General features: G+C 38.5%; 1 protein-coding gene across 1 annotated transcript in view; it reads left to right on the forward strand.

The window, feature by feature from the left end:
- RNLS (renalase, FAD dependent amine oxidase) overlaps window positions 1–25539 on the forward strand; it is an 89176-nt gene that overhangs the window by 339 nt on the left and 63298 nt on the right. The window contains exons 2-3 of the mRNA XM_026081081.1: window positions 1675–1817; window positions 3000–3158. Of these exons, the coding sequence (XP_025936866.1) occupies window positions 1675–1817; window positions 3000–3158 (302 nt within the window). The remainder of the gene's footprint in view (window positions 1–1674; window positions 1818–2999; window positions 3159–25539) is intronic.

A 25539-nucleotide genomic window follows, 5' to 3' on the forward strand; every position in this document is an offset into this window, starting at 1 on the left:
CCCCTCCCCCCGCCCGGGCGGGCGGGCGCGCGCTGGTAACGGGTGGCGGTTGGCGGGTGGCTGGGCGCGCGGCCGAGTCGCCGCGCCGTTGGGGGAGCGCGCGCCTCAGGGGGGCTTCTGGCCCCGCGGCGTCGCCGAGGGAAGGGGCGCGGGGCCTGTCGCCCCTGGTGTATCGGAGTAGCCCCATCCCCGAAAGATTCGGCGTCTTCCTCTGAGTAAAATAAAAGCTTGCTTCAGATCTAAAGAGTTGCCTCCTTGGCACAAGCGCGTGTCTGTGGAAACCTGGAAGGTGTTCGCCTGCAGGCGCCCATAGTTCCATTGCCACGGTGATATTTGGCCTATGAATGCCTGCACCCTGCTTCTGTCACCCTGACCTCGCTTTATCCTGTTCTCCCAGATGTGTATCTGGCTGTGGAGAACTCTGCTTATTTAACATAGCGAGGTCTGGGCGGGATGCCTGCAGCAATGCGCAGCCTGGATGAAGTGCTGCAGAGTCTGTTGTCCTCCTGGGGCTGACTGCCACCGATTGACTGACTGATTGTGGGATGATTTTTGCCCCCAGCTGTCCCTCAGTTTGCTTTCGTTCGCTGTTCTTGTTCTCACATTTGAGATTCCTTCATATCTGCACATCAAGCTCCTGGCTGAACATAACCTTTTTTCTGTTCCTGCCCTTGGCAGCAGGGAACACAGTTGAGAAAGTCAAGGACAAAGCAGGTGACAGTGGGCGGGGAGATCATTTTTGGTCAGACAGGTTCAGTTGTGAAACAGCCTTCCCAAAAATATCAGGCTCTCCATTTGATTCATTTCATGCATGTTGGAAAACATCATCTTTGACAAATCCATCCACTGTAAGAAATGCAGAGGAATACAGCCAAATGCCCATCTTTTCAATCTGTGAAGATCTTTGCTTTCAAGAACCAACGTACCTTGGAGTCGCTTAAACATTGTGGTAAAGGCTGTAGATGGCAGAGAAAAGCTAGGTATGAAAGAAAAAGCAAGAATTCTTTTAATTTAGTTTCTTGCTTTGTGGGGCTATGAAATCTCTACCTTTGGAAGAGCTGTCACTTGACTGCAGAGATGGAGGAAAATCATGTTTGTTATGATCAGAGGCTTGTTTGAACTTGCTCATTGCATGGGACAATTTACAGTAGACTTAGGAAGGGGGTGGTGATGTAATGATGGTAAGTTATAAATGATGCAAGGTGTTCGTACTAATACCAAGTTGTGTGAAAGTTGTGTTTCAGACCCCACATCCAGCTCCTGGAACTTTCCTGCACTTCTTCAGTACAGGAGTGGAGAGTCAGTTTGTACAAATATTCAAAATTTTAAATAACTTTCCTTCATACTCCTTCCACAGTTAACTCTTTCAAATTTCTGGCTGAAGGGAAACTTTCGAGTCAAACTGCTTTCTAACAGATTTGTATTGCAGGAGGATGTAGGTAGGGTTGATTTCTTATAAAAAGCCAGGCCCCGTAAAGTAGCAAGATAGTTTGTCTTTTTATAGCTATGGTTAGTGTTCTTGCATAGTTTGGGTTGAAACACAGGTTGTATGAGGCAGGTAAAAACTGTTCTGTAAACTCAGAAGTTATGCCGGTCTTGGCTTCAGTTACAAAAAATGATGACAGCTGCTGTGCATTTTCGTGCAGTGTATTTTCTTATCTGTGTTGTTTTAAGCTTCTATGAGGAACTTCTGTCCCATGGCATCTTGGAACCACTGACTGCACCCATTGAAGGAATGGTAGTGAAAGAAGGCTCTCACAATTACATGGCACCCCAGGGCACCTCCTCAGTTGTCGAGTATTATTTAAAACAGTCAGGTAATTTTTAGATGCCATTGTATGAAATGAAAGTTTTTAATTGTGTTTTTGACGGCATTCTTGAGCTGCTTTTCAAATTTAAATTTCCAATTAGGATGTTCAGGTTCTTTGTTTATGTATGCCTTGACGTTGCCTAAATGGATAAACGTGTCTGTAAGCTCTGTAAGTTTCCAAGTCCTGCAAGCACCTCACTGACTTCAGCTGCACTGCTGGCGTATAAAAATGTAGGTACAAGTCTAAGGTCTGCAGGATCAAGGACCAAGCTTACATTTACACTGTTCGTGTTAGTGTGTGAAAGTCAGATCTAACACAACTAGGACAGTCATAATTCAGTGGCAATGGGACTATACTGTGTTTGCATAGATGATTAAGAAGAAATTTGAGTTGTGTAAAACTTAAATAAAGTGAGTGTTTTGATTTTTCTCGTAAGTGTATAGTTAATTTAACAACGCTGTTTAACTGAGTAGCTGGGAACATTGTTGATGAGCTACATCCTGTGTTCAGTAGAAATGAATGCTTATACAGGATATAAATCTGCTGTGTTGAAAGTTCTTTAGAAGTTCCTTAGAAGAGACTAAGAAGATCATATGCTAGTTTAAACTGTGTAACTTCTGCATTTGGTGTAACATGGCAGAACTATGTTATAGTGTTTAGTGACTAGTTCAACTCTGGTTTGAAAAATAATGTTAGCTTTATGGACTGTCAAGCTTTACACTTTTCATGTGACTGTTTTTTTTTTAATTAGTTATTTTTTAGACCTAATACAAATAATTATATGTGTTCCTATCTTCTGATATGTAAAATATGCTAAAATGGGCAACTTCTCTAACCACTCTTTTTCGACTCCTGGATGTGTGCTCTGATCACTTACCCTTTGCCACCTCCTGTGCTCATCTGATTTCATTCTGCATTGGTTCAGCTCACTAAATCTGCAGAAAACTAATCTGACAAAGAAAGCAGTTCATAGTTTTCCACCAGTTTATTGAGCTGAATCATGTCAGCGAGGAGTCAGATGAATACCAGTCCTAGCACAAGGAAGGGATGAGAATATTTCAGCTGATAAGGATCTGTTCTTTTAATGTCATATGCTGGCTGTTAAATTGATTCAGCTGGGAAACTTCTGTGCGTTTTTTCTGTCAAATTTACTATTACACGTGTTTAACATTTCCTTTTTTGAAGCAGGTGCGGATGTCTTCTATGAACATCACATAACTCAAATCTCTCTTCGAGATGGGAAATGGGAAGTCTCCAGGAAAATGGGATTGCCAGAACAGTTTGATATAGTTATTCTCACAATGCCTGTTCCGCAAATTCTTCAACTACAAGGTGACATTGTAAACAGTAAGTTCATATCTCAGAGCTGCAGGTATTTAACCTAAAATGACAATTTAGCATCTGATATGACAAAAAATCACTCAACAGTCTGAGCTGTCAGTTACTTTCCCCCAGAACAGAAAGAAGCTGAAAACAATAGGAGACAGGCAATTTCAAGATTGTGTATGTTGTGCATGAGCAGTAATACCTTGATAGCAAAAATCTCTAAAGAGTTTTTTTTCCATGAGACAGTTTTACATCTGGTCTTTTCTGTGTGCCTCAGAAACAGAACTAGTCTTACTGTAACTTGAAAATAGCTACGTTAGTTTTGGTATTTATTGAATCCATGGAGATCCTCAGCTGGTCGCCAGGTGGTGGTTTTCTTGTTGCTATCTCTTTCTCAAGATCTCTTGCTGATTTTCAGTGTTACCCTCAGTTTATTTGCAAAAGGAATAACCCAGGGGGTAAGACTTGAATAACATCTGTAGTGTGGAAAACAAAAATAACTAGGATATTTCATGAGACTAAAATCATATGAAGTAGAGGGGAGGAAAAGAGCCAGAGCAGAATTTTTTGGTCTCAAGTTTGTAAGATGAAAACTGCTCAGACCCTCCAGCTTTGCAGCAAGCAGTAGCTTGTTTGCTGTTTCTGGCTGCCCCCTGGGGGTTGTATTCCCCAAACACAATTAGATCTCAGTTATCCTTTGGTGTTTTCTCTGGGTAAACGTGTTAACAGTGCCGTGGAGTCTTAGAAAGAGCAGTTCCGTGCTGAGAAAAGAAGCGCAAGTTCAGGTCTGGACAAGTTTACTGGCTTAGGTGCAGCATCTTGGGTGTTGCTTCCAGGGCCAGCTTTGCTCTGAACATTTGCATGCTTTGTGAAGCTGATCTTGCTCAAGTAAGCTCTGTGCAAAGTCAGTGTCCATCTACAGTGTGCTCCCAGCATTGTGGTTGCTGGGAGGGCTTGTTAGCTGAGGTAGAGCCATGCTTGTGAGCAGATTTGATGTATTTGCCATGAGACTTGATCTAACTTAAGGAATCCTTGCAGAAGGGGGACTGTGAGGATTGACAAGGCAAAGGTCTTGATGCGGGTCTACAGGAGATGACTCTGAGGGCTGATGCTGAGGAGAAGGCAGCAGACCCAGCCAGACCTGCGCTGACTCTGGCAGAAACGTATGAAGTACACTGGACTCTGGATGTATCGCCTCAGGTGCAGCACTGTACAAGGACATACTGCATCTGGCTAATAACCTCTCTTTGAACTCACCGTGCTGGCAGCAGTGCAAGGGCACCCGCGTGGCTCTATATGAGTCAGTTTTGGTTTGACAGGGCTTATTACCTCCTCGCTACCAGCTCCTGAAGTAGACACTTTAATGTGTTTGTGTTTTTTCCACTCTCTGGGCTAAAGCAGCTCTACCAGTGCTCTAAAGATGAAGAGCTGACTGTAATACTTTGCTCATTATTCTCTACTGTATCTTGGATTTTACTGTGTTTAAATATGTGAGTCTGCTTTGGATACTGTCTGTCTGTTAAAAGACATCGGAGCAGTAGGAGAGGGCAGTTAGAGTGAGCCTCCAGGACCTATCTGAAGGTGTTTCACAGTAATCAGAAGCTGTATGAGAGAAAAGAAGAGAAGAAAGTAGGGAAAAAAGGAGAAAGATAGATGGCAACAGGTCTTTGAGCTCCAGGACAGCATCTTAGGGTAGCAAAGGGAAAATTGATATCTGATCATGATAAGGAAGAGGAACATTTTTATTAGAGTCTCTTATTTTAAGCTTTATTATCTAAAGAGATAATTATCCCATAAGAACAGGACTTCTCTGCTTTTTATTGTTTTGTATACACTATCATTTATCCTTTCTTTTACCATAGTTAAGTAATGGTATCCCCACTAAATTTTCTTGGGTAGATGAGTGTGCTCTTTTGCTTCATACTCTGAATCATATGAGCAGGGTAAATGTATAGACATCATTTTTATAATTATATATTTCCCTAGTATTTGGGTTTCAGTGGCCGCATGTGCATTATTCTGCCATATAAAGATATAATAAACCAATGTTAAAAGAATTGCCTGACTGGTTGCTAACTGAAGCATGGCTTCACAAGCTTTAGAAAGTAAGAGGAGAGTGATGTATAACAGATGAAAAGATGAGTGTTAGAGCATGCCCCTGTCCCCAAGGAGAGACATGATCCCTATTTTTGGCAGGCATATTATGACATTAACATAGAGTATTAAGTGCCTGGAGTTCGCAGTTCATAGCAGATATGAAACCTCAATAGCCCAGGCTGTACAAGTGCTTTGGGACAGGCATAACTAGGTGGCAGTTTGATTCTTTACTAGTGTGATTAATGGGATAAATGACAGTGGTAGTGGGTCTGACCAGCGGCCCATCCTGTCCAGCATCCTTTCTGATGGTGGTCAACGGTAAATGTCTTTGGAAGAAAACAGAGTAAGTGTGTAGTAACGTTTTCTCAAAATATTCCCCTAGGTTCCACCAGTCTGCATATCAAGGCCTTCCTGAAGCAGAACTGATGTCTTTAATTCTGTTTTTTTTTTCTTTTTCTTTCTTTTTTATTTCCTGAGTTGCAATAACCTGTCTTTTCTCCATTAGTTGTGAAAGGAGATCAGGGAGGCCAAGCCAGGCACATGCACTTGAGTAGTGTGGGAAATGTTGTACATCCTTTTTTCAAAGGAAAGCTGTTTTCTTTCAATACTTCTTCCCTAAAGAAATATCACATAGTGTCTCAATTAGGAAAAGCACATGCTTAACTTCATAGTCCTGCAGAAGTTCAAGTTCCTTTGTGAAGCAGAACTGTTCTAATGAAAGTTTTTTCCACTTCTTGCTCAGTTTGAATGTGATAAATACCTTTACCTTCTTGATGTTCATCACCAAACCTGAAAACTTCTTCAGACCAACCTAAAAATAATACAGTAAGGTAAAAATATTTAACTCCTGTATAATTACATACTTGATATCTGGGAGCTTACTCACACCATGTTACCTTCTGAGACTAGTGTCTAGAAGGATGTGTTCAGGGATTGAATAAATTCTTCACTCTATTAAAGCAGCAAGTGAAACATGTGAGAGCAGATAGACTGATTCAGTGGAACACTTACATATTTCTTGGCTTCCTCAAAAGAAGTTCTGATTTACATGAGTATGTAAAACATGAAAATTTTGAAATAAATTCAATTTAATACACATTTAATTCCCATGACATTTCAGTACATGGGGTAGTGGATGATGACTAGTGGATGGTGACATATGTACCTCATATGACTTTCTGGGTGTTTTGGGGCTCTTATCTTGGTTGAGAATGCTTTAAAAATATTTTAAAGTAATAAAAATAAAAATAAAACTTTGCTAAACATATCAGAAACCCTTGGAAGCAGAAGACCTCTAATTGTGTACCAGCTGTGCATTTCTGCCTCCTCTTAAAAAGGTTTTCATGGCAAATTGTTTCTCCTGTGATAATGAAACCCTTTCATGTACAAAATGTGGGCAGGTCCCTTTCAGAAGATATACTTAAAGTAAACAGTTCATTTCACTTGCTCCTAAAGTGCTGGAACTGTTGGATGCATTCCTCACAATCCTTTTCTTGATCTTCTTTATAACTGCAGGATTGACTTCTATCTGAGGGAACCCAGAAAGGAATTTTGTCGTCTTCTTCTTCCCATCTCTCTCCCTCTCTCTACCTTAATTCTGTGGGAGACTAGTTTCTTTGCCTAATACAGACTTCAAACCCATTGTTAATTCTTCATCTGAAACAACTTCATGTGCCATGAAGTTCCCTAACAGTGGAGCTCTTCTCTTCCTTATTGCTGTTTCTTTAGGCTAAGAGGTGGAAGGGGAGAACATAAGGGAGATTTTTCAAAACCTAAATGAAGGGTAGATTTCCGATTCTTTTAGACTTACAAAGGGCCCGGATACCTCACTCTGTCTCTAATTCTCAGCCTTGTATTGGTTGTATATTGAAGAACTGAATTTTGATGACACAGAATGGGCATTTCTTGGATGCACCTCTTGAGATTTAAGATGCAACTTCATGATGAGGTTAAGCCTGCTTAAATATGGATAGCTCCTGAAAGTGATAGCCCTTTCCTCTCCACACTGACAGTGTCCTACTGTTGCCCTTCTGTCAGCACTAGTAAGATGGGTAGCCACACTGTGATTCAGATCAGATCCCTGTTCTGACTCAAAACTGACTCTGATAATGTAAATGAATATGTTGGTTTTCGCTTGGTTCTGCAAGCTGATCTGACTTGCTGTGTGACTACCTAATGGCGGGTGTTGCTAGCCCACGGATGTGCTGAGGCTGCCTCCTTGCACTTAAAGCGAGTCAGTTATCTCTGTGCTCTGATGGGCCAAACAAAGAGACAGAATTTGATGATTTCTACTGGGAAACACATTTGTACATTTCTAACGTACCAACTGGTAATTCCAGCTGCTGCTAAAAGGGGAGATCCCTGCTCCTGGTTGCATACTCCCCCCTCGCTGTCCCTCAGGATTGGAGAAACCACTTTGCTGTGCTGCTGTGCTCATGCCACAGCTGAAGTAAAGGATGGTGTAAAAGGAAAGGGAGGACTTTCTCCTGGGAACAGGCTGTGAAGTCAGCTCAAGTGTCAGGTGTAACTCTGTCCTGAGACTGCAGGCAAGGGGCTTAAAGTGAAGGGAGGATTTAGAAGTGCATCCACCTTAATTGCTGATCTTGAAGGCCTTTATTRTATAGAAGACAGACACTGAAGCCAAATGAAAGGTGTGCCTTGGTGGCCTCATGATAATATTATCCCAATGACTGCTGAAGTAGTGGTGAGCTGTGTCAACACAAAGAGCTTTGGCCATTTCCCCAACAGTAAGCCCTCCTGTAAGCCCTGCTTTTTGACTGCAAACAGCTTTTACTTTACACCCTTCTATGCCTCAGTATACCATCTCTATTTTGACAACTTCTTAACTAGAGGCAGCCTGTTTAAAGGCCTTCCATATCCTTTACTGCTCTTTTCCTGTGTGAGGTTACTCTCAAATAGATGCCTTTTCACTTCAGTTTTTCTCCACACTGGAGACTGAACAAAGGACCTGTGCCAGATCCCATTTTAGCCACTTAGGTATAATTGAATCTATCGGTTCAAAGCCAAGTGAAGTTTTAGATGGATTTTGATGGAGGCTTGTTAGTGTTAACGTATAGATAAAGACTGCAAAATAAGTGATGCTGCATAGGAGCAGCTGTGTGGAGTAGATGAGGCTTTGATCCATTAGTAAGCATCAGAATTAGGCTTTGATATAAATGTGTGAAATGACCTGGGTTGGAGTTAAATGTTCAAATGACTGATCAGAAGTGATAAACGATTCACCCCTTTCAAAAATTCACCCTTTTGCTGCCTTGGTCTGGAGGTTATTCTGTCACGTCTGTACTTCTCCCATGCGTGAGAGTATTTAACTCCCTAAATAGTTTATTTTTAAACAGTGGTATCATAAATGATCACCATAAGCTGCTAAGCATGCTGCATGCTTATTTAATACCAGACTAGTTTGGACACCTATGCTAATGTTTTCAGAGATGTGTCCTGAAAATTAGGCTCCTAAATTTGTAGTTAGGTGCTTCAGCAAAAGCATCCTACACATGTGCACGTTGTGAGTTCCTCGTCATTGCAAAACCGATGTGTGCGACTGCACTGGACTATGTGAATGGCTAGGACTTGGCCAACAAGTTACCATAGTTTAGGTGCCTTTGTGTTCAGTGGCAAATCTGGTCTTAGACTTGTAAATGTTTACCTATATCTTTATTTAGAGATATTTAAAAGTTTAATGTCCTGTTGAAAAGTCAATGAGATCAGGTTTATAAATTTGAAACGGTCAAAAATTTTACCTTCACACTTACTAGTTCTTGGTTTATGTTTTGGCTTTAAGAGTGAAGACTAGCAAAAGGGGGAGTCACAGACTACTTGAGGGAGGTCTCCTTTCCCCTCCCAAGTTCTTTTTTCATTTATTTACATGATGCTCAGAGAATTAAAATTATGAACTAATGAGGGAGATAAATCCTCACCTACATCCCAAATTTTCTATTCAGTTTATTGGGTTGATTTATTAGTTTCAGACTTTTTCTGTCTTTAATGTTTTAGATGAGACTTTAGGCTGAATTGTGAAGCTGTACTTAGGAGGAGACAGAGTTCTATGGCCTTTGGCAGTCTAGAACTGTCATTTAAATAGACTGCGTGAGAAATGGCTGTTTCAGAGTTACTTCACTTTGGGGGCAAAGCCAAAACTTGCTTTGATCGATGGAGAGATATATGCGTGTAGGCACACACCATATATATATATATATATATATATATATCTGTATGTATGTATGTATTTAATATATAAAATATTTTGTTCCATTTGCTTATGTTCTTTTGTTCTGTTTATTTGTATTCTTTGGAATGAGCCAGCATTTATCAACTTTTACGTGAAAGGGAGTAGGAAAGGCAGTGAGTTGCCTATGGCCAATCTTTTCAGAAACTGTTATATTCATTTCTTCTGCAACTGTTATGCCCAAATGGACTTACCAGTTGGATATTTAGCAGTAGCAGACATGAAATCGTAATGCTGATGGAAGTCATAAGGTTTGAAATCTGTTAAACTGGAATTTTTGTTGAATTGGTGATCTGTGATATAGGCATTCTTATGGCTGTTTCATACTGGTATCTGATGAAGTTACCCTTTACTGACTTTGTTTTGGATGGTTTCCATTAATAAATTTATGTGTACTGTGTTTACTTGAAGTTACAGTAGAATTATCAAACAAAATTTTTCAAAAAAAATCTTTTTGCAATGTCTTCATTTTTCCTCACATTCTCTTCTTCTTTATATACCACATGGTATCTGAAGAGTTAGCAACTCTTTAAGCATTTTAAATAGTTAAAGTTTAGTACTAGTGTTGTGTTGAGGCAGAAGGGAGAAATGTTTAGCTACTTGCAACGTGTTTAGAACAACAATAGGTGGCAGCAATCAAATAATCTTTAGGACATCTAAATTTGAAGGACTACTTTAAATTTAGCGCACTAATTTCTATTTGGGCTGTGTATATTTTGGTAGTGATTACTGTGGTTATGCAGAAGGTAAAAAGAAAATGAATAAATGTGTGTCTGAGTTTCGTAATGTAAATTTATTGTCAAAAAAGGGATAAACTGTCTTAAAAGCAGAATCTTTGCAAATTAAAGGACTAGATTTTACAAATATTCATCATCTAATGAATATTTTAGACATAACAGGCTGCTATATTGTCTGCCATTGTTAGAATAATCCTAGAAGTCTATACTGGTTTGCGTATGTTCACTAAGTAATCCTTTTTTGTGTATTTTCAAATGAGATTGGCAAACATATTTATCAGTTCTGTTTTTATTAAGACATTTAGTAATGAAGCAATTAAAGGTTGCAACAATTTACAGCAATTTTTATCTGTGTGTTCAGAATGTTTTCATTAAGTTGCTTTACTTGGAATTAAAATTTACGGTTTTGCATAATAATCTGCTAATAAAAATGAATGCCTCGGCTTTTGTTTCAGGCTTGACCTAATTTTTATTTTTCATCTGTGTAAATGTCCCACATGCTTTATAAATAATACAAGCTGATGAGAAGATGCAAGTAGAAGAGGAATATATTTCCTTAAGGACTCTTTAAAATGTGAATAAGGAAAGCAAAACTTGGAGTTTTCACCGGTCCCAAGTTCTTGCTGAGCACTTTCTGTGTATGTATTTATTTTTTGATAGAATGATGACAAATTCTGAATTTTGTAGGTCCATTTCCAAACAAACTTAGTAGGGCTTTTCCAGACTTTGGATTTATTCTCATTACCTAACATATCTAAAATGTCTGTTGTAAACATGTACGCCAAATTGTTAATGACTTATCAGACCCTAGGAGTTGAGGTCAGACAGTACAAATATTTGTGCTTTCTGGTAATACAAGTAGTTATTAGTTTTGAGTGAGTGTAGCTGTTGATATTAATGTGGTGTTTTAAAATCATGTCACTTATCTGAAATAGAAGCATCCTACTAGTGACTGAGGTTGTGGAAGTGGTAGGATCAGTGTTGGTAAAATTGTGTGATACGCTGACAGAAGTGTGAGACAGCCGTGGTTTGGATGATCAGTGCTCTGGCAGAAATGCAGGACATCTCTCTCCTTAGTGCAACCCACTACCCTTGTCCACGAGAGAGCTGTTTACACCATGTAACAGGACACAATACAGCTCTTCTTAGCCAACTTTTTGGTTAGGATGTGTTTTCCATTTCGTTTTTGACTGCGAAATTCACCTGTCATTCAGTGAATGGCATCCTGTCCCCATCTCCCACTGCCAGCCTCTGCTTACCTTCCACTGCAGCTTCTTGAACCCTTCAGTGAGTTGTTCTGACTCACCAGTCCTCCCCCAAATATATATTATTCATACACACATATATAAAAAATATAGGGAGAAAGTATATGCATACATATCTATATATATATATGTAGTTTTTGCTAGATCAAGGAGTTAGATTAGTTCATGTAAGGCTCTGATGAGCACCAGAAAGCAGGCAGAAAGGAAAGGATGGGACCACACATCTCGGAGCAGAGGATGGACTAAGGAGGAGCATCGGGAAAGATCAGAGTAGGCTGTGCATGACCTGAAGACTGTCTGACTTACCTAGCCTATTTTTAGGTGTTTCTTTATCTAGAGTGCTTATTACAGACTTTTTTTCTATAGTTATTAAACACATTGAAAGCCTATTAAAAGTAAAGCAAATTACCACACCAATTCCAGTGACCCTCCTCGTTTGAGAACAGTGATGATTAAGCCAAATCTGTGTCAGCGTAGGAGGTTTGAAAAGGAGAGAACAAAATGGGATATATACTAGATGCGGGGCTGCTTTGGATTTTCTTGTTGTCAGTTAACACTGCCTGCTCTTGTCTGGTAAAAAGCTGAAACTTTGATTTGACAGATATCAGAATAAAGCAGAAGAAACCAAGATATGGTGCTGGAAGAGAAAAATCTTCTGCCTTTTGTCTATCTGGAGATAATAAGACTTCCGACTTGGAGGGAGCAGGGCAGCTGCTTCCCCCTAGTTCCTCTGGCCTGACCAGCATGACAGCTCTTAGCAGAAATCCTGCAGGAGGGCTGCACTACCTCAGAGCATTTCTTTTCAGTGCCTGGTAACATTATAGAAACACTTCTTCTAGGCTTCCACCTTACCTCCAGAAAGTCAGTTGTACCAGTACAACTGTCTGTGGGACCACGTGGATTAAAAATACCCACCCCCCTCCCTTCCCCCCCCCAAAAAAAAGTGGGGGATTTATTTTTAGCAGGATCAGTTGTGTGATCTTCAGTCACCATGTGGCCCACAGACAGTTGCACTGGCACAGTTTGCAGTTTCAAAGAGGAGAGGAGAGTAGCACACGATCTGGGCAAGTGATTGACCCTCATGAGCAAAGAAGTGCTCATGAATCTATGGTTTGAATTAGCTTAGGTTTCCTGTGTAGTCCCAGAAGAGATTCAAAGCACCTGCACCTCAAACTGGCAGCAAATTGCGCCAATTTAACTAAACTGTTTAAAAAATATATTACTTCAGATATGTAAAGCAGTACTGCCTTCATGTGTTGACACGTGTAATTTTGGCTGATCTGGCTATCTGTAATTACTGTAGCCTGGATCTGCTTCTCTTCTGTCCCTACTGTGTATGCTGCAAAGTAAAGGGCTGGTTGGCAGAGTGCTTCTGCACCGGTGGACTTTCAAATAAGTAAGCTTGTGAACTTTTTTTTAGTGCTCTTTGGCCTCTTTATGCCATTCCAGCAATATATTTCAAAATGGAGGATGGAACCCCAAGAATATCAGATCAGCTAAACTTGAATACATGTGTATAGGCATACATGTAAGTTTTTTTTTCTAAATAATAAAGGTGACGGTATTTGAGTACGGGTCATACTTGGAACAGAACAAATAAATGCTCTAAAATTTGTTTGTCTGAACAATAAACACAGATACCTTTCAGTTTTTCCTAACAGCAGACAGTCTTTGGTACTGTTCAGGAATTATGTTTAGATAGAGAAATCTTTTCCAAGGCTCCTCTTTGCCATTAGCCTAAAAGAAAAAAAAGTTCCCTGTCAAAAACTGCGAACGAACTGAACAATTCTGAAACTTCTTTATTTCTCTCTCTTGAGACATGCATTTAATGAGCTGATGGTTTTTGTGTTGTAAGATGTCCTGGATGTGCTACTGAGAACTTATTGTTCAGTAAGCCTAGTTAAGGTATTTATATTAAACTTGAATTTTTAGACCCCAAAGGTAAAACTTTTGAATGGTTGATTTTGGGAAACAGTGATAATCTACATCTCACCTCTCCCTTCGATTAAAATCTCGACTTTTCTTGAAGTTTTGTTTTTGTTTTTATGTGAGAGGGGAAGGGGAGTTAAAATGCAGTGGAAATGTATTTGGAAAAGTGCTCTCTCCTTTCCTGTTGCCACACCTGCTCAGCATACTAACAACTGAAATATGTACAGATGACCATAGATTGACTCTGAGGACTTAATAGACTTGGTTTTAATATGAAATCTACCATTTCAACTATTGCTTTTATAGAATTGAAAACCTTTTAAAACTGTGGTGCAGGTTTGCAAATAGTCCTGACATTTAATCGCTTACTTTAGGACTTTTTTAAATTAGTGCTGCAATCAAAAATAAGCAGACAGAAGCCTTCACTGAAATACTTATTTTTTTTAATGCTATGTGTGTTTTAGTATGTTCTCATAACTCAGCCAGTACCTCTAGATTAGGTGGGTTTTTATGGATTTCTAGGTGTTTTTTAATAGTTGCTGGCCACTCATACCACTGTAATTGAGACTGTTCTTTATAAAAGTTATCTTTACCTCACACTGATACATCTGCAAATTTTAAGTTCATTTGCAGTCCACACCTGGTTTAGAGCAGAGAAAGGAATAATATTCATTCTAAACTTAATGATATTCTGGCTCCATTGAGTCAACTGTAAAATTTGCATTGAGACTGCGGTCAGCTTTTCACACTTGGCATCATAATTTCCAAGAATGTATGGTATACTTTTTTATTAAACTTCAGGAATAACTTGCCCTCAGACACTCTTTATAGAAACTAATTTCTGTCCCCTTTCCTGTGCCATCAGGTGGGATGTTATAAATAGTAGAGATATTTACTATTTTGCAGAAGTATTGCACTGTGCATTGTTAATCTTAAATGCATGAGCTGGGTCAACTCACTGATGTGACTGAAAACTAACAGTAGGGGAAAAATCCCACAACAAAAAAGGTCTGCGTTTGTTTGGATCAGCAGGCTGATCTGACTTGCTCGGTAGTTGTGTAGGCTCTAGAGCTGAGCAAACTTGAAAGAGAAGGTGGGAATCCCCCTCTATATTTAGAAATCTGCCGTCAGATCAGTTTAAGCGGACTGTGAAACTTCAGGATACAAACATTTTTCTGTTGCCCCATTTGCTTTCTGCCTGTTCTCTGTTCGCTACCAGTTTAAGTTCCTTGATCCTCTTCAATGCGTGGCCAACAGAGAGCTTTGTCAACCCAACTGAAATAGGAATGGGTGGGTATAGTAGTGGAAAAGGCCAGACAGCACTGACAGTGGCTTGTGCTGGCACAGGAATTGAGAAAAATGGCTTTTTTCTTCTGCAGTTTCAATCCACAATATTATAATATCCTATTAGTATTTCAGCCGTATTGTGTGAGGTTCCCCTGCATTGCCTTACAAGCCTGCATTTACTATTGACTGCCTTGCACTTCCCTAGGTTTTGAATTCTCAGAACCAGTAAAGAAAATCTCTGCCAGATCCACTTTTCCAGAGACACTCAGAGCACTGCTTGGTCTCCTGTGATTCTATTCTTTACCAAAAAGAAGAAGCCCTGGTAAATTTTGTTCACAGACTGATGTAGCTGTCACCTCATTTCAAGACAGGATCTGATTTCCTATCCAATATTTCAGAAGTTATTGATAATACTGCATTCTTCAGGATTATTGGTATTTCCAGTACTTTGTAACGTCGTGAGTTGTCTTTAAAAGTTGGGCAATGTTTGCGGTACATTTGTCAGAATGAACTCGGATCCAGGACTTTTAATCATAAGATCATATCTTCTGTTCTGATCCACATAAGGTTTCCCCAAAGATAGCAGATGACCCTCAGTTGTCACCTGATTTTTTCATAGATCAGATGACAGGGAGTAGGGATTGAAGTTTGTGCGAATGAGCAGGCTTTGTAAAATAGCTTGCCTGGAGGTGAAGTCTTGCATTTGCGTGTACCTTAGTATGTTTGAAAAACGTAAATATTGTTTGAGCTTTATAATAAAAGTCAGATGTGAGACTTCCCAAAGCTCTATGGGTCTTGTGTTCGTTAATCATAATTTCTGTTTTCCTTAGCAGCTATTTTAGTATCTGCCATCAGTTCTTCATCTAATGACATTTTGAGGGGTTTAAAACTTTATTTCACGTGTGGTTTGCAGAACAATTTTAAGTATTGCTTCAGTCTTTTTTTTTTTTTTTTTTAGTTCATATCATTTGTAATGGCTGGCACTAGCCAATGATAGTATAGCAGTTGAATTCAGTAAATTTCAAACATCTCCTAGGGTTTGGGGGTTTTGCTTTTGCACCTGATTTTATTGACAGATCTACCGAAATTTAATCTTTAATGTTATGAATTATCTCACTCCAGATAAGAAGTCTTTGTGTATGTAAAACTTGATGGAAGTAAGACTTAAAACACTTGTTAGTAGCGTATTAGCAGCAGTCAGGTGGGTGATTGTAAGCGTTTGGACCTTGCTGATCAGGATCGGCAGAGGTACTAAATTGCCATTTGCTTTTGGGGTGACTGGGGGGACTTAAATGTAGTTACATTTTAAGTGTAGATCAGGAAGCACCATTTACCCAGTTGTTTACCAGCCTGCTGCTGCCCAACAGGGAAGCAAGCAGTCTCACAGTCCCAAAGCTTATTTAATTTACAATATAGACAGCAAAGAAGTATGCTAGGTGAGAAATGAAGATATGATTGGTTGACTTTATTGATGTAACGCCCTATGTTGCAGCAATGGACTCAGCTGCTATAAATTATTAAAAATGTAAAGAACGCATTACCTTATTTAATGGGATTAAAGCTATCCTTTCACTTTATTTATTCAAAAGAACAAGGGATACGCAAATGAGGGTTTCCAGTGTCAGTCCTGAAGCACCAGTAGCCTCTGAGTCTGTTCCCAGAAGTAATGCTTTAAAAATACAGCTGGACTCAAATGTGGCTGATTGGTTCTCTACCTTAAGACAGCTATAAGAACATAAGTGTAAATCTATACATACAGAAGGATTGGCTGATCTTTTTCTCGTTGGTTTTACTTTAAGGAAATGGTGCTGTTTTGTTTTAAAGAAAGRTAAAAAAAACTGTAAAGAAATAATTTTGTGAGGCTTCTTGGATTTTGAGCAGTGACCCAAAATAAAATGTGTGTGTGGACTTCAACATCTGATACTACTTTACCTGATCAGTTGGTCGCCTAGATCTCCAGTAACTGCAGTCATAAAATGGGTATATGTTTCAAATTCAGTGCCTGCCTTGTGCAGAATAAGCAAATACTGAAGTGCAGCTGAACATTGTATTTCTAAAATTACATATGGCAATGAAGTCTCTGTTACTGTATTGTGAAAGTAACCGCAAAAAATGGTGATCAGGAGGGAATGGCTGTGAATGGTGCATGAGCTAGAGGCTGAACAGAAGAGCTGCCCATGGAAATGTAGGAAAGCAAGTTTTCTAAGATGAAAAATATGCAGACAGCAAGTGGTTTGAGTGTCTTGGTGTAGCACTGCAGAACAAGAAACTTGTGTACATTTTTGTAAAGCATAAAACAAATGGACTTTCTGGCTGTTTGCGTGTCCTTTTCTCATCAGCACGGAAGGTAGTATGTTTTGGAAAAGTGTTCAAAACCCTTTCATCTGTGTTGAATTAAGGAATAGTTGTAGCAAATGTAAGCTTGAAATCAACATTCCCATTTTATAAGGTATGTTGTGCTGCAATACAACTTAAAAGCAGGAGAAAAAAAAAAAACCTTTGAAATGGTTGGTTGTTTCCAAATAGCTGAACTCCTTTTAGAACTTATGACTGACCGAATTGAAAAGGTTGGGCATTTCCATAAGATACAATTGCCTAAGCAAGAGCTTAATTTTCTACTCTGAAGACAATGTCATGTGATTCTTACTGAAACAAGGAAAGTTGCATCAAATTTGAGTTTTGAATGATTGTTTTTAATTTATCTACAAAGAATCATTGGAAAAATGAAATACCGACTCAACTGAAATTCTTAGGGCCTCAGTGTCCCTTCCCATATTTGCATTTAAGCTAACATAATTTACAGAGTAAATGGTTATTCAATTAAAAAAAAAATTCTTGTAGCTTACAATATTTTGTTTGTAATATTCCTGTGTTTTACAGGAGATTATTGTCTCTTCATGGTATGGCATGAAATCCTAAAATAAATCCTTCAAAAGCACCTCAAGGTTGAGAGACAAAGGGAATTGTTTGTGTGTGGGTGTGGGTGTGTGTATGTAAAAATTGAATAGTTTGACATTTTTTCATCTGTAGTGTTGTCAGCATTTTACTGGTTCCTGGCACTTCCCAAATACTTCTCAAGGCATCATGTAATTGATACCTTTTGATGTCCGTGTAAGTTTGTTTGCATCATGCTTGTAAAATACCTTGGCAAGGCTAGCGTCTGTAAGATTGGAAAAACATAGACTAATGAATTGGGGCTGTCAAAATGCTTCCCAGAAGGCATTTTACTCTTAATTTGTGTATAGCTTAAAATACTGTGAAAGGTCATAATATTGGCAAGCAAAAGAGACAGCGTTTTTTAAAGTTTGGCCTACTGAATGCTCAAAGATTTTGCCCCTTCATTCTTTCGAAGTGTGTGGGGGTTTTCTAGCTCTCTCCTCTCTGATGATAACACGTACACACAATGTCAAGCTTTCCTCTTCACGTACAATGGAAGAAGTAGAAACACCATCAGATCTTTGTAAAAGAAAACTAGCATCAGTTCATAGCATCAGCATATCAGTTCTTTTTTTAACATGTAGGAGGTGGTAAAATGCTGTAGTAATGCCATAAGAAAATGTCTGACGGTTCCTTGTGAACTGCTTCGGTTCCAGGTTTGTTAGGGATAATGATTAGCTTTCACATCTCGTATGTGCCCCAAAACATTGTTGTAGTGTGGGGTTTTAAAAACAATCTAGGGACGATTTTTGGGTGACCTGCTAGCCTGAACTGAAGTCCGTATCAATAACATTTTAAGGGTTTTGGCTTTGTATTTTTTACACCCTCATGAATCTTCTGGCAGTGAAACTGTGCTGCTGATATGCATGTGGTTACAGGTGATGAGATACATACTAACCTGGTTTCTTTTAAAGCCATTTTTTTCTTTTCTGTCGTTTCCTTTACCCGTAAATGTTATTTCCCTACCTTTTTTGAGTGTCAGCTTGGCAGTACTTACATTTTAATGTAAAGTGATATTGTGTCAAAACGCTAGGTATTATAACTGAGTTTGTGGGGCTTGAGATTAAATTTTCAGTGAGTACCTGCATTTTCATTTTTCTTTATGCAACTTGCAAGGCAGATAAGCCAGTCTCTGAGCAGCATTTCATGAGATCGGTATTTCTGCTATTTTTGTCTTTGTCAGATTTAACTACTATAGTGAGCAGTTACCATCAATGGTAGAAATATGCATATACAAATTATCAAGGACTAGCTTGTTGTAGCAGGGGGAGGGGAGAGGCTGGCTTTTGAGTAGAGCATTTGGTATGATGTACTAACAGCAACAAATTCTTTTTTCTATTCCATCTGCTACTTTTTCATCATGTAGTAGGTTGCTGCTGATCTGCCAATAGCTTTCAAGGAACCTTTTTTTTTTTTTTTCATTCTGTGTTACATTTTGAGCACTAATATTCTACAGCATTGTCTTACTTTCTTATAAGTAGAAAAAGAGACCAGGATACCAGATTTTTAAATTGTGTAGTTGATTGTATGTCTAAAATTTTGTGCATGGTATGCACACTGTAATTTATGAAAATTGGATAAATTATGGCAGAGAGGCCATTTGCAATCAGGTACAGTTTACTTAATTTATCTATACTTTCACAGCACGTGCTGTGCATATTCGGTTACATGCCTAAATCCTTTGGAAGGTCTGAAAAGAGAGACAGGATAAAAAATGAAAGAATGTGTGATAAAACAAAAGAAAGAAACAGAAAAGACATCTAAAACATGATACAGTGGAAGCCACATGAAACAGCTCACTGATAGTTAGTGAGGCATTATATGTCTACATAGCTTTAATTTTTTCAGCCTTCAGGCTGTTTCCTGTTAGTGATCATATTCTAGATACATCTGGATATCAAGCAAAGAATTTGCTTGCTTAAAAAACCCCCAGCAACTATGATTTGTGGAAAAGTAGTCTAACAACCACTGTTGCCAGAACATGGACCTGAGAGCTCCTTAGTGTGAATGTGGTTTGTATGCCAATGCTGTTTTCAGCTTTGAGGAAAGCTTAGCTTCTCTCTGTCACTATCTCAACCTATACAAATGGAGGTTAGTAGTTACCACACAGATAAACACTGAGGGTAGGATAGGAAGGTTCGATTAGGACTTGATTTTGAGACAAGAAAGCCTGTCTGGTGCTTTTCCGCTCTCTAGCTCTGCAAACTAGCAGTTCTAGATAGTTAAGAAGCATTGAAGCATAGCATAACATTTAGTAAAATATACGCAGCTTACTAAATATATTTGTATTAAATCTACAGGAACACTTCCCCTTGTATAATGCTGTGGCTTTATCAGGCTTTCTGCGGTGTTTTCTGCTATCCTTCTCGCACATTTGAATAACTTTCTGATTTCTTGGGCCTGCTGACTTGCTTTCCTAATATTAAGTTTTCCATCATTGTAGAACTGCACGGTTTAGAATATGTTGCTTTCACAAAACGAAAAGAATCCTTTTACCAGAGGCAATGGTAATAGCAGATGAAACACAAAAAGGGTAGGGGAAAAATACCTTGATGGTAACACGTAATCAGCTTTGTATCTATGCGCACTATCTAACACCCGTCAAGGAAAGAAAGCTGTTTCACGGGAGAGATCGTTGCATAACTCAGAACTGGAAATCATATAGAACCCTATAACACTGAGAGGAATTATGGCACTTCCCCTTTGGTATGTTTTAGATTACTAAAAAAAGTCATGATACAAGAGAGAAATGAGGTAGTTTATCTTTCTTCACCATGCTTTGTTTTAATCTTCCTTTGTCACCAAAGCACGTATTTTCAAAGAAAATAAGGAAGAAAAAAGAAGAACATGGTTTCAGTAAGTATTACTGCTGCATGCCGGAGGCATATTTTGCAAAGCATTGCAATGTATTAGCAAAACTGTTCTCTTCAGTTTCATAGCTTTTCTAAGGCGTGCTACACTTGTATCCATTAAATTTTAATTTGGAGGTAAAACTACAGAACTCTATATCCGACTTAGATTAAATTTGTTATTAATTCAGTTTTTTTGTTAGCACATTGATTGATGGTTCCTCCCCATCATCATAAGGTATGTGCTGTGAAAATCGCAAACACTGAAACATCAGATAGATCTGTCATAGGGAACCAGCTAACACCAATTCACAACTATTTCAGTGAGAAAATGTGAGAGAAGATCAGATCATACAGTTCTTGTTAACATGAGGTGTCCTGTGCACTCACCATGCACAACTAGAGAAATCATTCTATTATTTAGCAGTTTCTCGGTGCAAACTTAATGCACTTGTGAATGCAGACTCACTCCTACATTGAAGTCTACCCCAGCATTTCCTTCAACGTGCAGCAAAAGGGAAGAGATGAGAATTTCTTCTAACAGCATATGGTTTTATTTATAACATATTTCACAACTGTGACATTCATAGACGGGGCTCACTTATGTAATACACTCCCACTTGTTCACTCTGCAAGCAAGCAAAAACTTCAGTGTGTGCACTCACATTTTAAAGAAAAAAAGACATGGAAGTAGGTGGAGCTTTATTTTATCAAATTGAGGATAAACATTATTTCACTACAGTAATGAAAACTACTTTTAGATAATAAAAAAACCATACACTTCTTAACTGGAAGTATGCTTCTTTACACAATAGCAGATAATTCCTAAGAGATTTCTGTAYGTAGAATAATGCTGTATTTCCATCAGAAAATTCATTGACAATGTGGAATACTTGGAGACTAAGATGAGGGAGAGTGATAGAAACTAGTCCAAAGACAGATATTGCAGTGCGTGAATGAAAAAGAGTATCGGTCCTTAAATGAACATAGTAGCTTGTTTGCTTTCTCTACTCTGTGATATTTAGCTTAAAAACATTAATAAACTACAGTCTCTTGGCCTAATCATATCTAAGATTGATATCATCTCTTGGAACTGTTGAAACAGATTTTTTTTTAATTGGTTACTTAAAAATTATTTGATGTTAGTGTTCCCCTTTCAGATTTCTTTAACATTTACGTCTGTGGTAGATATGATCTAAAAAGGGAAGTACAGACATTTCAAATATTGATGTTGGTGCTAAACTTGCTGGCAATTTTTATGGTGACTGTTACACAGCGGTAGATCAGTAAGGGTAGCACAGACTTAGTAATGTACCTATGTACTTCACAGAGTGTTCTTTATATCTTAATTTATAAATACAGGTCTTTATAGATTCATTAAATACAAGTGAAAAATCAAATGCTCTAGCTGTGACCAACTCATGGCTTCCCCCCCCTCCCAAATTTCTGTTTTTCTAATGACTGCAGCTCCATGCTTACAAGAAAACTAGAATCTCATCCTGGTCCCCTCAGCTTGTGTGGAACAAGGTCATGATTTGTAGTCCAGATAAAGCTGGGGACTTTCTGTGTTACATCCCTATGAAAACAAATGGAACTATGGTCACATTCCAGGCTGCAGATTTTGTCATTTCCTGTGCAATATGAACTCCATTTCTAAATGAAGACAAAAGCCTTTGTTCTGCTGAGTCACACTCCAGAACAGTAGACAGCTACAGCAAAGGTTGTACGCTTTGTTCCCGGTTCCAGTTTTGACTTTGAAGTCTAAACTTTTTTTCCTTTAAGCTGGAGTTGCAATATGATTTAGCATGCGTGCCCCTGCACGCATTTTCTCTCAGCTCTGTTATCCTAGTTCTCCCTTTTGGTTGCAGCAATGCTATTGACTGTCAGCAGTTTGCAGGTTTGGTCTACTTCACATAAAACTGTTTTTTGAAAGAGGGAAGTGGAAAACAATGATAGCTTTCATGAGTCCAAAGCATATTATCTCCCAAGGTGATGAGTAATAATAAATTGTTATTTCTGAGGTGCATAATTCTCTGTGTGATTGCTTTGAAATACATCTGACAACTCGTTAAAACGTATTTGAGGGATGCTGGCTTGCAGCCAGTAGGCTATTATTGTAATAACAGGGTATGATCCATGAAGAAGACTGTATAACATATATGTTATATATGCCTGGAACCCTCATGGGCAAATACCATTTGAATCTTTTGCAATACTGATGAAAATAAATTGTGATATTGCCTGGCAGTAAAGCCAATGAAAATTACAGTAGATTTAGAAAAGTGTTTAATTGTGGTATTATGAAAAGTGAGGGAAGTGAAAGAAAGGGAAAAGAAAGGACACTGTGGGGGTCGTCTTGCTCTTCCACCAAATAACAGTGAGATAGGAGGACCTGCCATCTGTTCAACTTTTTAAAAGCTGTAGAGTCCAAACTTTGTTTTTAAAGAGCATAGTGGTATCTACTGCCAGCAGCAGTATTGCAGGCTCGTGTTAAATTTGTGTGATGCTGTGATCAGTTAGATCTGGTAGTGTGGAGAAAGTGCACCTGCTGAAGAGCATTGAAATGGAGAGAGGGAGAGAAAGGAAGCCCATAGTGAAATAAAACCTCGGATTAAGTTTTTCATGCAAATGCTCAGTGGTAAATTGGTAAATTGCAAGTACAGCAAATTGTAAATTACTCCCATGGAAAATTTTAAGGGGGTATTGAAGGCTTTATAAATTTCCTTTTGAAATTTCTGACACCTTTTGTTACAACCACTGCTTGCAGCTTTATAATATTGTATGTTTAGCTGTAAGAAAAATCTACACTTCTTTGAGGGTTTTTTTTCCCCTCATTACCATTATTAGTAATTTTTAATAAGAACTAGAGCTGGGTCTCCATCATACAAATTGTCTCAGATATTTGAAACTCTTTCAATCAAAAAGATACAGGGTCTTTTGGAATGCAATAAGGTATGTGTTCCTGTGAAAAGGTATTTTAAGCCTCTTCCTTATCTTTTTTATTCCTTCTGCACACTGTATAACATATCCTTCACTGAAAAAGTGCATGGCAAGGTTTGGAACACGTTTAACTACAGTTTTGGTATATGCATTTTTTTTACTCAAAATTTTAAAACAAGTTGCCTTACTTGTGCATGGGACACTTGAGATCAAGTTGGTAGGAGAAAGCACTGATTGAATAACTATGAGTTTCTGGGTTTAGGTAGTTATTTGAGAGAAACTTTGTTAAATGAAAAAAAGACAAATTTCGGGAACTATCCACAAAAAAAAATCAGAATGAAAATGAGGAAATAAGTATGGAATCTCTGAACTCAGGAATWGAAGGAAGAAACGAGAAGTAGTCAGCAGAAGAAATTCTGGTTGTTAAAATTAACAGAAAATATTGAGCATCTGAAAAAAAGCAGAGGGATTTACAAGTAAATGCTGGATATTTACACAAATATTCAGTAATATGTGCCTTCTCAGCACCATYATAAAGAAGGTATAAGGAGATCCTGAAAGAGATTTATAACAAAAACCTAAATTTACTGTTAAAATAGTACTGCCATACATTCATTACCAGCAAAGAAAGAGGATGTTGGATCCCAAGGTTGTTCGACTCTTTCTGCTCAAAGTTGAATTCCCATTGATTCTTTTATCACAGCTAGATTTTGCCTCAGTTGCATTCTTCAGACGTATTTAGTGTTGAAGGATACAGTTGCCTCTTCTTTTTCTAAGACAACTTGAAAGCCAAAACATGAAGACCTGTATTTTCTGAAGAAGGAAATGAGTTTTGCAGAGCTACTGAGAATGAGAAGGGGATAAGTAAATCCAGCTGAAGATGGGGAAGGAAAAAATATAAATTTTCCTAGGAACAAAAGTGGCTAAAGTAGAGTCTGGAGACTGTGTCCTTACATGCAGATGTGATTGCAATTTACAGGATTCATACACCTCCCAATATGGAAAAGTAGGTCTGGTATCCCCAGACTGCCTTGAAGAACTCGATTGTGTTTGTCAGAGAAAAAACACTAGCAAAATTAAAAACAAACCTGAGTGTTACCTCCGTAACATCCTGCTTACAGATACATGTCTGTATTTGTCAGTCAAACCTTTTGAAACAAAAGGTAGTTGATGCGTGTGTAGTAAAAGGGTGTTAGGAAAGAGGAAGATGCTAAATGCATTAGTCTTACAGTAGAGAAAGATAATTACCACCAACCACCATCTTTTTTTTTTTCTAAACTGTTACTTGATTAACATAATCAAGTTACAGTCAGAGCAGTTGCTCTCAATTAGTACTTAGTTTGCCAATTATGGCTTCCATTTCAGACTTGGATAAGGTAGGCGAGTTTAGCGAGCCTGAAAGTATGTCCGTTTCTTCTGTACTTTATCGGTTCAGCTAACAGAGGGCATGACTTCTCCCAACAGCATACCTTAAACGATCAAAGGCACAGTGACACTGTTATTTAAGATACCTTCGTGTCTAAGAAGATTTAGCACTCTTGCCTGGAATAGTTTTAAGTCTTCCCTAAAAAGACACTTCAGAATAAATAAAAAGCTAATTTGGTAGACCTGACAAAATCAGCACAAAAGATGACATGGCTGTGAACCGATTTTGAAAAATTCCTTAAAAAAGAAAACTTACCTTCTGTAATGCTGAATATTTACCAGAACAAGAAAGTCATTTCTATAGAATTCTATATGAAAATTCCTAGTGTCAGATGATGATGGTTGGCTTTTTTTTTCTTTTTTTTTTATAATTGGTGAAGGAGGAACTTCCCATTTACTTACTATCACAATGCATCTGCCTGTGTTCAAAGTTAGCAGGACATAAGCAAACTCTGATGCAAAAGTCATGTAGATTCGTGGCARAGTGACACACTTGGCTGTTGCAGGATGCCCTGCTGAGAGAATTCTGGATTAAAGAGCAGTCAGAGCCAGCTGATGTTTTTGCTAAAGTAGTTGTTTTGTTGTTTCTCTGAGTCCACAGGTACCTTCTCACATTTCTCTCTGCAGTGTTTATAAAGGGTATGCTGTAGTCCTTTCCCATCTTCTGCTCTGCACATGACATATGGGAGTGTA

Source organism: Apteryx rowi, unplaced genomic scaffold (assembly GCF_003343035.1).
Source record: "Apteryx rowi isolate R43461 unplaced genomic scaffold, aptRow1 scaffold_116, whole genome shotgun sequence".
NCBI classification, from domain to species: Eukaryota; Metazoa; Chordata; class Aves; order Apterygiformes; family Apterygidae; genus Apteryx; species Apteryx rowi.